At 31.8% G+C, this 19,451-nt stretch overlaps 1 protein-coding gene across 2 annotated transcripts in view; it reads right to left on the reverse strand.

The window, feature by feature from the left end:
* The window catches only part of LOC148276961 (lachesin-like), a 186,088-nt gene that overhangs the window by 82,151 nt on the left and 84,486 nt on the right, over positions 1-19,451 (reverse strand). For both annotated transcript variants that reach the window (XM_088233533.1, XM_088233534.1), the window contains exons 4-5: positions 14,662-14,847; positions 11,751-11,949 (exon numbers count right to left, since the gene is read on the reverse strand). In XM_088233533.1, coding sequence (XP_088089659.1) covers positions 11,751-11,949; positions 14,662-14,847 — 385 coding nt within the window. The remainder of the gene's footprint in view (positions 1-11,750; positions 11,950-14,661; positions 14,848-19,451) is intronic.

The following is a 19,451-nucleotide window of genomic DNA, read 5'->3' on the forward strand; positions in this document are numbered from 1 at the left end:
TGCAGATATTCGTTCATTTGTAAAAAAACATATTACCCAACAAAGTACGAAAAAACGACACAAAAAACATAAACGTGACCTTTGCGTCGCATTAAAAAAAACAAAACTAATTAAGTAGATTAAATTATTTTAAAAACTTCTTAAATATATGCCATTTCGGACAGTAAGCTACATGAAATTCAAAATCTTGAAATTTAGATTCAGATAAAGGATAATACTTTACCAAGGCATCTTACTTTTAAAAAATCCATTGTTATTTCCATCCTACTGACCCAAATTTGGAGATACATTTTTTGAAGAAAGGATAAATACTTTTTCTCCTTTTATTTTTTTTTCAAATTATTATCCTCGCCAAACTTTTGTTTTAGTACAACGGTACAACACTACGAAGGCAAACAAAATTTTGGTATTTAACTAAGATATTTTTTTTAAAAGTGCAAGTCAGAAATTTAGGGATTTAAAAACAAAAAATTATAGAAAACGTAATTATCATTTCATTGAGGCTTAAAATTTGTTTTTGCAATGTTCAGATCAAAATAAAAGCCAGATGTACTCTAGAAAAAATCCGTGAAAATGAACGGGGCTTTCAATGCCACGCTGAAAAGTTTTCCACGACAGTTGTTGTGTTTTTATCAGCAGACATGGGGTTGACGTAGAAGTCGAGAGTGTTGACTGACGACAAAGTATCCTGGATCCATCTGGTGATGTCCACATTCCCCGCTTAAGAGCGGATGTGAAAAAGAAAAAAAAACTAAACAAAAAGTACCACTTGATATCACAGCGGTTAAAAGAACTTCTTCTATAAAATTTTTGGGTATTAGAGTAGAACACGCTTTGAAAGAATTTTGACTGTGGAGTTACTGTCAAAAGGAAAATTAATAATATTGTTGGAGTTTTGTCACAATTCAAATAATTTATTTGGTTGTAATAATCTAAGAACCAACATTTTTTATTAATTGCGAAGTTCAGATTATAAAAAATAAATCATTGATATACAATTGAACGTAGTTATGCAGAAAGTAGACAGTTGACAATTATGAAAAAAATAGATATTGGTATTATTGGATGCCTTCGGAGGTAACTTTAATGTTCTGCTAAAAATAGCCAGACCGCTTTCATCCAAAAAACTGTAATAATCACCTTCTGAAAATAATGTTGATAACAAAAGCTGCACTTTTCAATTTTCAGAAAACACCCACAGAGCTAGGAAAATCTTACGATATAGATGCTTATGGGAAGATGATGCCTCCAGAAATATTGTTTCCTCATAAATGAAAGTGAATCAATAAATAAGCATTTTAATTTTATGAATTATATATGGTAATAAAGCATGTTTTAATACAAAACGCCATATCATACATTCAAAGCTTGAATAAGGGATCATTCAATGTTTAATATGTCTGTTTTCTGCAAATAGGTTCAGCCAGACTTTAAAAAATCACCAAAATTCATTTGACACATGGTTAAACTATTTTTTTAGTTATAATAACAAATTGAATTGGTGATTTTTTACAATTCAGTACCCTTATATAAAAAAATATAATATGATAAAATGAACATCTTAGGTTGTGTGGTCAACCCGACTTTAAAATTCATTGAAACTGGTCGAATACATAAATATTTTTATTTTGTATTATAAAAAAAAAAATCTGTGCATTGTTTATCATTTGTCAAAGTAAAAAAAAAACCAACTGTTTGGTAGATTTGACTATATATTTTTTAAACAAATGTGCTCCTTTCTCAGTTGCACTTTTGTATGCCTCAATGCTTTCTGCATAGCTACGTTCTATTTTAATTACATGTTCTTTTTTACAATTTATTTTGACGCATTTATTCAAAATTTAAGATTTTTTTAATAAAATATATTGTTTGCATAAATAATAGCGCGTATAATGTTAACCAACGTATTCTAAGAAAATTACTTTGAAATATCTACTTCTCAAATTTATTAAGATTAATTTAAATCAATACTTGACCCGCAGTTTAGTATGCCCTGCCATGAAGTAAACCTTCAAGTATAAACAACCATTAATGGTCACAAAAATCTATTTTTAATACATAAATCAGACGTTTTCTGCAAAAAGGAAAATTCATTTCCTCTCTGAGAGTCATGGCTGGAAGACAAACTGCACTACTTTCTACTGGAACCTATTAAACTTAACGTAAAATTGCGTTTGTAAGTAAAAGTTCATTTTGTTCGGGCTGGTTGAAAGGACGTGAAAACTGGGCCTCTGTTAATTTTCGTTTAACGTTAAACTTTGGAAATCCTGTGGTATTCCATAGTTATAATCTATTGGCTAAGGTTAACCGCTTCCCATTCTTAAATCTAGTTCGCTTAATATCTCTTATTCGGCTCTGAGATTTAATACTAAATCATTATCACAAACCATTAGAGAGGTTTTTTATTAAGTTCCGAAAAAAAGAATCATTTCATTCTTATTATTAAAGTACGGTCACATTACAGGAAAAGGAAACAATATGCCTATTTCATTTAGTGTTTCCAGTCTCGACACACGTTTGAGTCTCGAGACTAAGGCGAGACTCGAAATCTCAAAACTTTGTGATTATTATCGACTAGTATATATGTACAAGTACAATGATAATATAAACCTTTAGCTGAGACAACGAATGGTCAAATGTTATATATGGGTCTGTCTTACTGTTCGGTATAGAGGCGTGGACTCTAAAAACGAAAAATTTTGTAAACCGCTTTGAATCATTTGAAATGTGAATCCAATGTTAAGAATATCTTGGACCGATATGATAACCAACAATAAAGTATGACGTTGAGCCAATACTAATATAGAAATATTCAGAACTGTTAAACTCAGTAAGATTTCATATTTTGGCCATGTGTTGAGGGGGGATAAATATGCCATACTTCAGCTTATCATGAAGGGGAAGATCGAGGGACGTAGAGGGGTTGGAAGAATTCAGCTTTCCTGGCTTCAAAACATCCAAGCATGGACCAGAATTAGAACTGTGAAGGAACTAATTCGCACTGTTCAGGATAGGGAAGCTTTCTCCCAAGTGATCGTCAACGTCGGGAGGACCCGACATGACAAGTGAAGAAAAAGTACAAACGATAATTCGTATAAAAAATAGTGAATGTCGTTAATAAATCACAACATAGCATTCAATCATTAAAAAAAATCGTAAATGTTACACAGCGTGTAAAATGACCACTTAAACCAGCCAATGAAAGAACATAAACCTTGTAAATACCTAAATGCATAGACTTCCATATTGCATTCTCAAAAATGTTTTATTTATTTATTTTAGAAAAACAAACAGTCGATAATGATATAATAATAAAAAAAAGTTTCTAAATGAAAATCATATATATAAAATTTTGGTACAACAAAAGGTTGTGTTTGTGTGTATTTTCATGAGAGTAAGTGTAGAGGTGTGTTTGTGTGTATTTGTGTGGAAGTAAGTGTTTAGATATGTGTAAGCGGGAGCATCATTAAATAGCAAATGGAAGCGTACTGCAGCCAGAAAGAATGAGTAGTAATTTATTTTTAAATAAATTAAAAGGCATGTTAAATATATCGATAGATGAAAAAAAGCATTATTATTTAAACAAGAACGATAGAGGATAAAAAGTTGTGCATAGTTAGTTCTTTTGACTGGCAGATGTAATAAATATTGATTTCTTGTCACGCGAAAGAGGATATTAAGATTAATTTTGAAGAATATGTTAAAAGAGTCTACTTTACTACGTTTTCCCTCTGTTGCAACAAATTTAGATCTTAATAACTCCCAAGGAAGGAAGTCTAGCCTGTCTCAAACATTTTGACATACTCAAAGCATTGTCGATTGCAGGAAAGATGGAATATTCTTAACAGATATCTACACTGTAGTTAAAAGTAGTTATCACGCGCCATTGTTCTTGAACTTTGCAACAATGGTGATTGGACTCATAAAGGTAATAATCCAAAATCAGTGATCGAACATCGCATTTCCAAGACAAACAAAAACGATTTTTTCCGAGTACCTTAGCCTTGTACATGACACGCAAAGCTACTAAATACAGGGATCTATATATGTATAAAAAATGTAAAAAAAATTAAAAAAGCATTCTTGGTTATACAAATTCGCATAAGAAATATAAAAAATAAAAATTGTTTTCAGGTGTTTTTAACATCATCTGGATGAATCTCACTCACATGATAAAGGTTTCAACTGTTTTACTTTACAAATGTCAACGAATGGAAGAGTTTAGGAAATGTGGATGTTCAGATGTCTAAATATTGTCATTCTGCCTATGTTGGCAGAATGGTGCATGTAACACAGTGTACAAAGTGGTTACTTAAACCAGCCAACGACATGTCATAAGTACAATGAATGCCGATACTTCCATTCTCCTTCCTCAATTTTTCCCTCTATTGCAATAAATTTAGAAAAAACATACCCACCAACCATCCCTTTATCACCAAACGGACATAGATCACAAAAGCCTAGGTAAAAAACATAAATTGTAAAGAATGTTGGGTTTTCATTTATGTACCTACCCATCTTTTACTTCCACATGATGTCCATTCAACAATGGAGCAAGCAAAACAGGTATCCTTGCGCATCAACTGTCTTTTTTACGGCAGTCAGTATTTTTTTTGTTTGAATTCTTAGTGTTGACAGACTTTCATTATTCATATTATTTCATTATTATACGTCAACTTTCATTATATTATTAATCGAAAGTAATTTTTTTTCTAGGTAATTCCAAATAAGGTTGCGCAAGAAACAAAACTCAGTTTATTAGTCTATTAACAAAGAAAAAAAAAAAAAAAACTGCTGAAATTCCTCATTACATACCAATATGCTACTAAATGATAAAAAATAATGATCTATTATAGTATTATTATTTTTATCTTTGTTTCCGAGCCGATGATGAGTACAGTTCTAAACGTGCTAGATCCCTGGACGTATATTTTTGGCTTAGTAACAACTACTCACAAGGAAAATCCAGTCGAAGGCTTCTCTCTTGAAAATTGGTTTTATCCTGTAGAACGTACTATGCTCTTCCAAAATATTAAAAATCTTGATTAAGTTTATCAGAGGGCTATGAACTTTAAAGTGTATAAGGGCCGCGATTACAAACGCTACCTCCATCTGTATACATTGATACTGTATGGAGTAAAATCAAGATTTATGTACGAAAATGTGTTCATTTGTATTTGGTATCTTCGTCAGCAACCTGTAATTGAACATGTTTAGAAAAAACAATATTAATTATCTATTTATATTATGGAAAATTTCGTAGATAAAATTGAGGATAAATGTTAACTTTCCATTGTAATACGGACCTAAATATTCTAAAACGATTGCCAAAAAAATTAAAAACATAAAACAATGCACGGCGTTGTCTGCATCTAAAGCGCTTGCGCGTCGGGCAGCCTTCCCTAGACCCGTATTGCAGTGAAACGATATGATATCGCTCGCTGCATGACGATATAAATATTAACAAAAATGTTGAGAGCTTTTTTAAGAGAGGAAAAAGAATATTTCATAATTGAATTTATTTATTTATTTATTTATTAACGGACAATATCCATGTATACAATTTATAGGGTTTAAATATTACATAAAATAATAGTTTAAAACATTTAAAAAAAACGAAAAGAAGCATTGACAAACATAAGGGACATCGAGACAAGATCTGGACTATTTATTTAGTGCTCGTTTAAATCGTTGTAAACTTAAACCAAAAAAGTCCAGATCTTGTCTTGAGTTAACAATACGACAAAGACGCGTCATTGGAGAATTAAGGGCATCGTTTGTTCTATGCTGATCGATGAACAGTACTTCTTTGTTTCTCAATCTACGAGTCGGAATATTGAATTTTACTTGTCCCAGTAATGATGGAACATCGATTATACCATTTAGTATGCTGAACATATATATGGAGTCAATATTAGTTCTACGTTTTTGTAGACTAGAAATATTTAACATTGACTCTATTTCAGCATAAGAATAATTATCTCTCTCTAGTCCGAGCATCCACGCTATTTTTCGAAACAAGCGATGTTGAACTAATTCAATGTGATTTATGCGATTGACATAGAATGGAGACCAGACCACGGAGATATATTTTAGAAGAGGGCGAACAGTTGAGCAATAAAGAGTTTTGATTGTACGGACATTATTTAAATGACTTACGATTGACTTGTTTGACGATCTTTTTTTATTTAATAAAAATGCAACTTATTTCAAATTCATATAAAATCCGTATTTAGTCGGGTCACATAGATAAGTTTAATATTAAAGTTGGGTGGAGAGAAAAGTGTTTTTTTTGTTGTTTGGAATGAATAATTTGAGCGCCTGTGCGTTTATAGAAATTCTTAGTTTACCATTTTGTTAGGACACTATTGCAGCATAGTTTTTTTTTTAAAGAATAAAATTGCTCATTAAATTTGAAAAAAATATGGCCATTTTCGAGGAACTCTATTAAGTGAACAGTTCCTGGGGCGGGATGAAAAGTGCTAATCCATAAAAATTAAAAACTAACCCGCGTTAAGAACAAAAATAAAGTTTTTATTTTTAAAAAAATGTAATGATAAAATAAAATTGCATGAATTGATCGTTATTAAAATCACAACGTTTTGGAACACATAATCTTATAGTTGAAATAACTGAGTAAAACGATCATAATGACGAAACAACTAATATTTCATCATCATTCCCTTGCTACACCTAATAACGCATATGGCACTAAATTGGTACACCAATCAAAGCGTATCTTGATCATTTTTATTTTATGAAGGAAAGATGATCAGTCTTACGCTTCAGGTACCAGTCCAGGGACTTAGAAATATTCTGGTGTGAAAACACCCTTTTAAAAAAAATTGTGTTAACCATGTCGGGAATCAAACCTGAAACCTCTCACGTGGTAGGCAAATGCACTGACTATAACACTACGAGGCCGACATATTTACTTATATGTAAATATAACCTCATGTGTTCTCCATCTCTGTTGTAAAATATTAATTTTAACAATATTTTGAGTTTGTCCAAACTTTTATAGAAAAGGACTGGATTCAACTCTTTGGAAAACTGTTAACATTTACATATTACAACACAGATAAGAACATTTAAGAGAAGGCTTTAGACTTCTTTTTTGCCTTCTTAAAGTTCTTCATCTCTGTTGTAATATGTTATTGTTAACAGCTCCCCAGGGAGTTGAATCCAGTCCTTGTCTACAAAAATTTAAACAAACTTAAAATATTGTTGATAAATCCACGTGGTTCATAAAGAAGTATAGAAATTGAAAAAAAATAATTTTCAGGCGTTGCCTAGTATTTAGGTAAAATAATTCAATTAGATGAATCTTACCCGCATAAATAAAGGTTTCAGCTCTTTAACTTCACAAACATCAACAGATGAAAGAATTGAAGGAATATAGATGTTCGAATATGGGCAGAATGGTGAATGTTACACGGTGCCAATTACAGCTCATAAGCCCTGTAGATGCCTAGACTTCCACATTGCCATTTCTTAAATGTTCTTCGTCTCGGTTGTAATATGTTAATATTAATCTTAAAGACTCCCTCCGGGGTGAATTCTAGTATTTTGTCTACAAACATTTGGACAAATTCAAAATATTGTAAAAAAACAAACTGGTCCAAGAAGACGTTTTAAAATTGCAAAATGATTTTCAGGCGTAGCCTAGTCCGTTAGATAATTCGATCAGATTAATATATTCACAGCAATAAAGGTTTCCGCTCTTTAAGGACACTAAAATAAACAAATTAAATAATAAAATAAATATGGATGTTCAAACATATGCAAAATGGTGAATGTTACGCAGTGTGTAAAGTGGCCACTTAAACCAGCCAATGACAGATCATAAGCCCTGTAAATGCCTAGACTTCCATATTCCCTTTTTTTTAAATGTTATGAAAATATACTTAAAAGTTTAAATACAAATACAAATAACCCGTCTTAAAATTAAGGCCTTAAAATAATTATTGCTTACAATTATGTGTTTACATTTAAATTGATTAATCAAATGTTTGACAACACAGCTTATTTAAAATATAAGATTAGTTTTCTATGTAGAATGCAAAAATGTATGAAAGTTTAGAGTAGTCTATTTTATTAGTTTACATTTAAATTGATTAATCAAATGTTTGACAACACAGCTTATTTAAAATATAAGTTTAGTTTTCTATGTGGAATGCAAAAATGTATGAAAGCTTAGAGTAGTCTATTTTATTATTTTATAATTTGTAAGAGGCTTTTTATATTTTTTTCGTCTATAATAACGGTAGATTTAAATTTCTCATAGTCAAATACTCGTATTTTGGGATAGATACTAAAATTTGAGATACTCGATATAAATCGTTAAATCTCTTACCGTCCCGTTGTAATTGGGGGTCAAGTATTGCAAACATATTTTATTGAATACGAATAAATATAACATATTGGTTTTCGCTAGAAAGCAAATATTGGTTCCACTACAAGCTAAATGAAACCATAAAATATGAAAATAAATATTGGAAGTCATGCTCTGTAAAGCAGCGTGGAGATAACATGAATGAAAAAGTTAATTTTTTTGAAAAAAATAATTTCAGTACGATGAAATCCGATCTCTGGTTGGTGCAAAAAAATATTCGAATCACGTATAGTACTTTGTTATTTTTTTTGTAAAATGAATTATTTGTTTAGTGTTAAATCACTACGTTAAAGCAACAATGGAAACTGGTTTCAGAACACGACTTTTCCACTGTCTTATGTTTATTTATTGGTGCACAAAATGTTTTTTTTTTTCAAAAGGCCATATATACCCTTATAATTTGTTCATCCCTATTTCTATGATTATCGAAATTATCACAGTCTCCGCACCCAGCGGTGCATAGGGAACTTCATTTGTCAATCAAAACCAGCGTATTTCAATAATCTGTTGACAACAACTTAAATTATGTTTTTATTACGTTAGTGGTTAGTAAACAGAACGTTCCTATATTGATTTATTATTTATGTGAAAACATTTTTTTTTATCTCTCATTGAAAACATTTTTTTTATTTTCTTCGGTTAACCTTTTCTTTTATTTCTTTCTTATTTTATTTACATTTTTTAGATCTTAATTTTTGTGGGTATTTTTAATTTTCTTATTATTTTTTTTTTTCTGTAGATATGAATTGAAATGTTTTATTTTTTATTTTGTTTTGATTACATTTATGAGCACACACTATTTATATATATATTTCTTTTAACAATTTTTTTTTATTATTATTTTATACGTATGCAGTATTATGTCTGTACTATTTTTATTTGATTATTTATTAAAACTAATGTCTGAGCACCTACTGACAAACTATCATTGAATACAATATTTGAGTTTGTCCAAATGTTCGTAGACAAAAAACTGGATTTCACCCCCTCGGGGGTCATTAAGATTAACTAATTACAACAGGGATGGAGAATACCCTAAATAAGGGAATATGGAAGTAAGGCATTTAAAGTGGCCACTTAAAACAGCCAAAGACAGGTCATAAGCCCTGTAAATGCCTTGACTTCCATATTCCCTTATTTAGGGTATTCTCCATCCCTGTTGTTATTTGTTAATATTATTGAATAGTTTAATGGGACAAAATATAATTTAATACTTTGTTTTCTTTATAAAGTATTAATATTGTAATAATGTTTATATTATTGAATAAAGACTCTTAGTAGCTTTATTCTTTCGTATTTGAATGCAACAGTTGCACAAAAAATTATAACGAAGCATCACAATGACATTCAGCAGATACTTCCATTGTGATTGAAATGAGATTTCCATTAAATTTAAAACAACAGAAGGAAAATGTTTTTGAGAATTCAATTCAAAAGTCTAGGCATTTACAAGGCTTACGACCTGTCGTTGGTTGGTGTTAGTGGCCACTTTACACACTGTGTAACAATGCTTTCCCCCCAACAGCAAAAAAAGATCTGAATAACTCCCTAGGGAGGAAATCTAGCCAGTCTTCAAACATTTGGACATGCTCAAAACATTGTAAAATCAACTAGCTGGTAAAAGACGAAGTATAAAAATTAGAAAATTGTTTTCAGGCGTTGCCTTATAGGTGAATTGGTTCAGCCGGATGAATTTTACCCGCATAATAAAGGTTTCAGCTCTTTTACTTTACAAAAGTCAACAGATGGAAGAGTTGAGAAAATGTGGATATTTAAACATAAATAGAATAGTAAATGTTACACGGTGTGTAAAGTGGCCACTTAAACCAACCAACCAGTCATAAGCCCTGTAAATGACTAGGCTTCCATATTCCCTTCTCAAAAATAATTTACCTCTATAGCAACAAATTAACTTGATTTTTTATTTATTTGAGAGAACTAGCTTTCTAAGGGCCGGTTGCATCGACAAAAGTTAAGTTAAAGTCAGGGCTAAAGTCAAATAAAAGTAACTTTTATGTCAAAATGCGTTGCATCAAAAAAAGTTTACCACATATTAACAAAAAAGTTACTTTTATTTGACCGGCCGCCAGGGGACCGTTTTAAGTTAAGTTTAAAGTTAAATGCGATCTGCCATCTGTCAAAAAAGCGTCGTGAGTGTTGAAATCTATTGATCGATCTGTGAAAAGTTGCACAAAATGACCATTTTATCTGATTTTTCGTCTTCCGATGACGAATTTATCATCGAGTATATTCTAAACCGAAAACAAAAACTGTTCAAACCACGAACGGACCATTTTTTTGTGGGAAGAGTTTGACTTTATCGCAAGATTTTGAATGTCAAAAAAGTGACGAACTAATAATTATTTCAATTTTTAATTGTTAATTATTTTTCAAAACACGGGACTTGATCATCAGCGGCGTGGTGTAAAATAAATCTAAATCATCACTGTATTGAAATGTTGTTTATTTATTTTTAAATAGAGCTAGATTGAGCTCCGCTAACTCTTTCTGGGCATTTAAGGCTGCCATAGTTGCCCGAAAAATGTCCTTTATTTGCTCTATTTCTATAGTAAAAAGTTCTTCATTTTGTTTTAGCTTTTGCTCTTTTAATTTTTTATCTAGTTCAAATAGGACGATGTCCCTTTTGTTTTTTTCTTCTCCGAATGCGCAGTGTTGCTTCGTCCTTTCGCACACACTGAAAATTGGAACGAAATTTAAACGTTTGTGCCCAAAGACGCGTCGCGGGGCATGTGTATTGCTACATGTAAATAAACAAGTACGTGCTTGCGTAAAAATCCCAACAAATTTTAGGGTGAAACTTGAACCTTTACAGTGGCAACATTCTTAACTTTAACTTAACTAAAATAATGTTGATGCAACGGAATTTTTAAGTTACCAGATTTTGAGCCTTAACTAAGTTTAAATATTTAACTTTAAACTAAATTTATACCAAATTTGATGCAACCGGCCCTAGGGGCATTAATCTTCCCATCAGCATATAAACCGTAAGCCTTTCCTTCTACTGGTGGTGTTTTATGCAAATTGAGAAATGCGTTTTTGTGATCAACACTATTTTTAGAATGTCATTATTAATGAAAGTGGCCTGGCTGTTTTTATCAAAACATAGAATTGAGCGCACTGCATCCGATAACACCAATATCTATTTTTTTTAAATTGTGGACTGGCTGCTTTAGGCATAACCTCGATAAATAAATTTACCTTTAAGTAACAGTTAATCGTCATACGCCGCATTTGGTGTACCCACGCAGTTCTTATGCATCACTTTAGATAGGGGTGAAAAAATAAATTAACAAAAAAATATCTAACAATTATTTGGGATATTTATTCATCCTACCTTTCTTTTCCCTGGTGGGGTCAGCCCTGAAGATGATGCTTCTTCCCTGTTCTCGCTTCCACAGAACTGTCGGGGGCGGGGCTCCAGTAGCCTCACACCGCAGTCTCACAGCGCCGCCTTCTAGGGCCACGCCACCCCCTCCATTGTCATCATCAGAATTGAGGATGTCTGGAGGAATCACTACTTCCAGAAAACCCATCTTGAAAATAAAAATGTATAATCATAATCATTCTAAAAACAAAAAAAACAAAGCCATATAAAAATGAGAACGAATCTTTTGGTTATGATTATCATACCATAGAGTGCAATCAATGTTCGAATGCCAAATCACAGCACCAGAAACTGACAATAATTATGTTAAGTACTGATTCTACATTTTCTATACTTGCAACTCATAAAATACTGTAAATATTCCGTTCCTTTCCTAACACTTCCTTTTTAAAATTCTTGTTCTTCTATCGTCCTGTGAGCAAATCACATGTGAAAAGTTGTCTTTCTGATAAATCTTTATCACAATATACTGCGTCAGCATATTTCGTACAAAGTTAAGTTAGTGTTGTATAAACAGGTTAAATTATACAGTTCATCATCATCTACACGATACCGGTATTCGTGCTATAGCCATAGTGAAGTGCTCTACATAAGAAACAATCGGAAGAACTTTAACAGTGAATAACAATTTCCATACAGTCCACTAAATTCTAATTCCCGCTGTTATTAGTGTACAATGCCTGAAAAGCATTGAATTGACCATACAAATTCAGTTCTCATCTTCCAAATAGTTATTATTCATTTAATAATAAAATAGACCGCATTCCAAGGAACTGCAATTTGGTACGCATAGAGTAATTTAAAGATCTCGTTTTAAAAGCCTCAAATAATGTCTTAAAATAACAGTTTTTCTAGGGAGAATGTTTAATTTCAATACTATGGGGTTCACTGTTATTTTTATGTCTTTTAATAAAATAAAATTATTTGCATACTTTAAGTTCACTGTATAAAAATATTAAATTTTGTAAAAACTGTATGTTTTGTAAATACTGAGCTGATTTGAGGTTAAATGAGGAAGATGGATAACAATTGAAGTTATTTATTAAGTTGACATATTACAACAGAGATGAAGAACATTTAAGAGAAGGTAATATAGAAGTCAAGGCATCTACAGGGCTTATGACCAGTCAATGGCTGGTTTAAGTGGCCACTTTACACACTGTGCAACATTCACCATTCTGACCATATTTGAACATCTAAATTCCTTCATTTCTTTTATTTCTTGATGTTTGTGACGTTAAAGAGCTGAAACCTTTATTTATGCGGTTGAGATTGATATAATTGAACTATTTTACCTACATACTAGGCAACGCCTGAAATTGTTATTTTTTCAATTTCTATACTTCTTCATGGACTTTTATATTACCTTCTCTTAAATGTTCTTCATCTCTGTTGTAATATGTTAATATAAACAGCTCCACAGGAAGTTGAATCCAGTCCTTGTCTACAAAAATTTGAACAAACTCAAAATATCGTTATTTATTGAGTAGTTATACACGAGTCACGTCTAATTATTTCGTAGAGAAGGAATTTACAATAGCGAGCACTGGTGAAGAGCTGGTGGCCAGGAAACACGAACTGTCAAGATGAAATGTGTCGAGTTCTTTTGTGCGGTGTTTAGTAGTCTCGTCCAGGCTGACGTTGCAGCGGACTACGCGTGGCGGGCCAAAGCAAGATTTGGACCTACCAACTTCACGGCTATTGGTATTGCCCGCCACAGTATATTTAAATAAAAAAATAAATGTTACTGGGTCGTTTGATTATTTTAGACAACGTTTAAACCCTCACAGTTTTTACCTCAAACTAAAAACAACTTAGCACGAATGTTTGAAATTAAAACAGGCGGTTTTTCAGAAACTTCTTTAGTAGTTAAACCTTCCATGAGTTTGTAAAGGTATTCAGCAAACACTGCTAAATACCTATACAAATAATATCATTCAGAACATCTTTTGAACTGTCGAACAATGGGCGTTACTTACAAACTAGGCATAAAGTTACGCCAAGGTATAGTGATAGAATACGGATGGTAATACGATCCTTCTGGTAAAAATATGGTTTTCCTATATTTATTTTACCAATATTCTTACGCGTAACTTTGTGCCAGGTTTATAAGTAAAGCCGAATGAGTGATACTGGCGCTACATAGTAATAGAATTACTTATTTAAGTATATTTTCTGTTCTTCATACAAATTAATGTTGTTAATAATAACTGTTTTGACAAATACAGCGTATATTAAACAGTGAATTTTAGGCACTTATTATTTTTTTTAGAATGGACGATTGTATAGACTCATTGACAGAGAATAATAAAATCCAATAATATCGTTTTGAAAATTTTGGACATTTGATGTTTTTAGAGCTAGGCCTTCAATTCATTTCAAACAAATGTTTTGTATGGCACCTTTTTGTGCTTTTTTAAAAAAATGTTTTTGCCTGGTGTCAGACGCTAAGTATAGTGACGAATTACAGCACAGAATACCCAGGTTTGAGAAAGAAAAAAATGTGTTCTCCCGGGAAACTGAACCCGAAACCTTCCATGTGGAGTAAAACGGATTGGCCATTACACTACGGATATTGCTATGTTTGTAAGGATAAGTCATTTTGTTATTAATAACGTATTTAAAAAAAAAATCATTCATAAATTTTAAGCTGGTAAAAAGAATTGACTTATTTTCTTCTTATGATTTACCGATTTCCACTACTATTTATGTATTTACTTTGTACCTTTTTTATGCTTCTTTTAAAACTCTCTCATCGTTTTTTTTAATTCAATCAACAAATGAAAAACAAATTGAAAACACGTCATAAAAATAACAAATAATTTACAAAACAGTACAATTTTTAATTTCAATAGCATACCTGGCTTCTCATTGGATCAGTGTTGATCTGGCACATGTAAGAACCAGAATCATTGGCCTGCACGTTAGCTATGTGAAGCTTCCACGTATTGTGACCATTGTAGGTGACGGAGAGGCGAGGGTTTATGGCCACCATGTGGGTGTGGATGGCCAAAATGGCTTTAGAGTCTGATTTAATCCAGGCAACCTAAAATAAATATAATTTATTGAACAATCGAAAACAAAGAAATGATAAACATCCGTTTCTATATATTTATTTATGTATATTTGTATTTATTTATATTTTAAATACTTTTTATTGAACTTTTTTGCACCACGACAAGCCAATAGGTTCAAGTAAAGTGGTGAGTTACCGCACAGAACACCCTGGCTTGAGAAAAACATCATTTAGTTTTTTAGTTATTTCCAGGAATCGAACTTCAAACCTTCTATGTGTGGGTAAATATCTGTGTGAAGGTATCTTAGCTATTCCACCACGGAGGTCATCGCATACATATTTTTTAAGTTAGGAAAGATACTTCGACAGAAGAAGAATTAATCTGAATTGTTTTAATATTTTATTTGTTTAATTTATTTATTTACTCAAAGGCAGTTTATTACACATTATTTGAAACATAAGTCCCAACACCATGGGACTAGAGGTCTTGTGTTGAGTTGGGACGAGCAATTCGTTGACACAGACACATGAGTATATCATCACAAATATTATATAGGATCAGAAATACAACAATAATAATAATCTTAAAAAACGAATATATGACACATCAATGTGGTAAACATTAAAATTTATTCATCAAGGAGTTTCCCACTCAAATTTCTCCCACTAAGGAAAATCCAGTCCTTACTTAACTCCTCTCTTAAAAATATTTTTTCTCCTTGAGAGCTTAATACGCTCTTCCAAAATATTAAACAATTTCGCGGCAATAAAGGAGAGATGTCTCAGAGCAAAAGTCGTACAGGTTTTGGGTATGCGAAAAATTGGTGCTTGGGGAAAACCTCGTTTGAACATTTTACTGAGCAAATAATAGAAATAGAATTTACCCATGTAAAATTTAATTTTTTTTCAATATTAAATTTTACTTAATAGTTTAATGAAACTACTCTTTGGTAACAATTATTAAGTAGCATTTAATAAAATGTTTGACCACAAAATATTTCATTAAATTTAAATGATATATTATCTCTATCTCTAACGATTATAATTAACCATAAGTAATCACAATTGTTGTAGTTAAGTAATAAGAAATTATCATGAAACAATAAAATCTAACGAATTATCCTTAAACAAAAAAACAAACAAACCAACACGCCGTTTCCCCGTAAGGGTAGGCAGAGAGAATAGAACGCCATATCACTCTGTCTTTGCATACAGACCTCGCTTCCTCTACATTCTTACATCTTCTCATGCACGTACGCCGATTATTCCTACTCTTGACCTATCCATATTCAAGTATTTGAAGGACCTGATCGTGCCATGTCTTTTTTACTCTTCTTCGTTTTCTTCATCCATCAACATTTGCATCCTAGACCCTTTTAACCGTTCTTTCGCTGTCTATTTGCTCTACATGTCAAAATCAACGCAGACCTCTTTCTTGATTCTGTCAATAATGCAAGTCCCAGCCTTACATAGTTCACGGATCTCGACATTTGTGCGCCTATCATACATAGTTTTATCACCTGAGGGATCGATTTCGACAGCATTTAACCTACTTTCATCATTATTTTTCCAATTCCATACTTCGCTCCAATACATAAGAGTGGGCAATACTACTCCATGGTGAACTGCTAGTTTTGCCTCCTGCAATAAACATCAATTATCCTTGCAACCCGAAATACAAAAAAAAATCTCAGTATTATCATGAAACAATAAAATCTAAGAGATCTACAAGATATATATATTTCTCTTTAGTTTTCGTTTTAAAAAACCTTGTCACACGAATTCGTGACAATAAAAATAAAATTAGGGATTTAATACTGAACAAAATGTAAACAAATATAAAGCAAAGAAACAAACAAAAGCTTCAGAACGAGTGACGGCCATCAATTCATTTAAGTCTACGCTCTATCACATTTCACTGAACGAAGCAAATGCAATTTCACTTCAAGTCTATCTTATCTATCTAGTGACATATTGCTTTTTTCAGTTAAGTCAATTTGTCAACAATATTTTGAGTTTTTCCAAATTTTTGTAGACAAGGACTGGATTCAACTCCCTAGGGAGCTGTTTATATTAACATATTACAACAGAGATGAAGAACATTGAGAAAAGGTAATATAGAAGTCTCGGCATCTACAGGGCTTATGACCTGTCTGTGTAACATTCACCATTCTGCCTTTATTTGAACATCTATACTCCTTCAATTCTTTCATCTGTTGATGTTTGTGAAGTTAAAGAGCTGAAACCTTTATTTACGCGGGTGAGATTCATCTAATTGAATTATTTCATTTATATTTGGTTTGATGTATTTACTCAAAGTATATTTTTCACCATCATATTTCATACTCCGTGGATTGGCATATAAAGCGTTATTCCAGTGGTCGATGAACTCATTTGTCGGAAGAGCCAAAGATCAGCAGTAATACGATTAAGATTTCATCGAGCCAAATATATGTATTTTCGTTTTAAAACGTCTTTTTAAAGCCAACAATCCTTATCGAACAGGATAAAATTTGAAAAATTTATCTCCATTTCAACTAAAAATTCTTTGAATTGGCGATGGTAAAAAGCTTAAGAAACTTAGGACTTTGGTTCCATGGTGTTGGGATTTATGTATCAATAAATGTAACATATAAGAAAGTATATTGTGGATAAAATGAATAAATAAATAAAATAATAAACACACACATGTATTTTCAGTTTTATAAAATAAATAAAGGCGAAGTATACAAAAATAAATTGGAAGAACCCTGCAATAATAAATACAGAGGTACAAACAAAGTATTTACAATGCAAATTTATATCCATTTGGCAATTTTTGACCTGAGTGCGGCCCATTTTTTTGCTGCAAGCTGTAGCTAACTCAATACCCAATAGTCATAGAATGACTACAAAAATGAATAGAAACGTGCCTACTGCCGACTGCGACACGGTACAAATTACTAGTACTTAAACATATACTTTTTTTCTACAAAACAATCAGTTTACCCTGAAAATGGCTCCTGGTAGCCGAAACGTCGGAACAAATCCAACACACACGGTATCACCCAAAAAAAAGAAACAAATTGATAACAGTGACCGTGAAAAACCTTCGTACCTATTTTGTCATAGAATGGTTTTCCCACGTTTGGGCTCCTCTATTGTTTGGCGCATTATTACTCTGAGGAATGACCAGATTTTCATATTTTCTTTCAAATTATTTTAAGCGTTTCACAGTAGGTGAAATTCAGATTTTTTTATGTCTTTTCATTTTCAAGTTCCCTGTCAGGTATCCTCAGCGTTCGCAATCACTTTGGTGGAGGTTTTTCTATCCTGTGCCACCCCAAAAATCTTTTTTATAGTCATAATGCCAGTCCAGTCTCAAAGATTATGCAGCCAAGACATTCGTCTCTTTCCTGCACCTTGACGACGCTCAACATTTCTCTCTCTTTTGCAATAAATTTTAAGTTTGTTAAATTTAAATTCCGTAATATGAAGTCAAAGCAAAATTATGTTTCCATAGCGTCTTGTGCAATCTTAATATTTTATTATCCTAGGAACATTGTAAAACAGTAATTCATCGCATCCCTATGTATCACAGAGCTTTATATTATACAGTGGAGACCCATCGTTAAAGGCCCATTTATTTTAAGCAAAAAATAAGTGCCATGAAATTTATCTCAACGAATATATTAACATCAAGCTATTTATATCGGTTAATGTGTAGAACACTACAACGAAAAATCAAATGCAAAGTATTTTGATCATATCTCATATTATCTGGTATAAATGCATCACTCTCGACTTGAGATCATGTCTGCCTAAGACCATGTCTGCCTTAATTATGCCATGACTATACATTTGAGTGGGTAATTATCTATGTTGATCAATATTTTTTTTGTTGGTAAAGATATAGCTTAATCATATTACAAATCCGAACATGTTTTAAAACTAACAAAACGCAAAAAGTTTACACTCCTCGAAACTGATTCCGTTGAGCGCCTGGCTAATATTGACGAAAACAATGGCTCATCAAAATATTACCCATTTATTACAAAACGAAGTGCAACTCACCCCCTTTTATGCTTATTAAATAAAATTCAATGCACATTACACAATTTTATCGGATTAATTTTGTTACTTAATATGAAATGACAGCCGGTTTAGCACAAAAATTTACTTTTTCAAAAACCAAAAGGCCAAAAGTAGTATCAAATATTTTTTTGGATATTTTTTGCATTCCGAGTAATCCAAAAGGCAATTTTTAGACCCCTTTCATTTCGAAAGTTAGAAAAAAATCGGCTCACCCCTACTACACTTATTTTTTATTTAACTTCTGTACATAATGTTATTTGTACATTGGCGGGCTTATTGCCAAATGGCAATTTCTTCCAACCAACCCATAAAATAAAAATTTTATTTTTATAATTTAAGTTACAGAACATATTCAATAGAAAAAAAAAGAAAAAAAAAGTTAAAAATGTATAAAAATAAAAATAAACGTATTTGTTTATAAATTACCTTAAATCAAAACTATTACTCAATGGGAAAAAGGAAAAAAGAGGAAAAAGCAACGGAGGAGAGATTAAGGAAGAGAAAGGATATGTTTCTTCAGACGTGATTTAAACAGAGATAATGTAGTAACATTTTTGATG

Source organism: Micrasema longulum, unplaced genomic scaffold, assembly GCF_059751315.1.
Source record: "Micrasema longulum isolate JH-2025_06_02 unplaced genomic scaffold, ASM5975131v1 h1tg001118l, whole genome shotgun sequence".
Taxonomy (NCBI): domain Eukaryota; kingdom Metazoa; phylum Arthropoda; class Insecta; order Trichoptera; family Brachycentridae; genus Micrasema; species Micrasema longulum.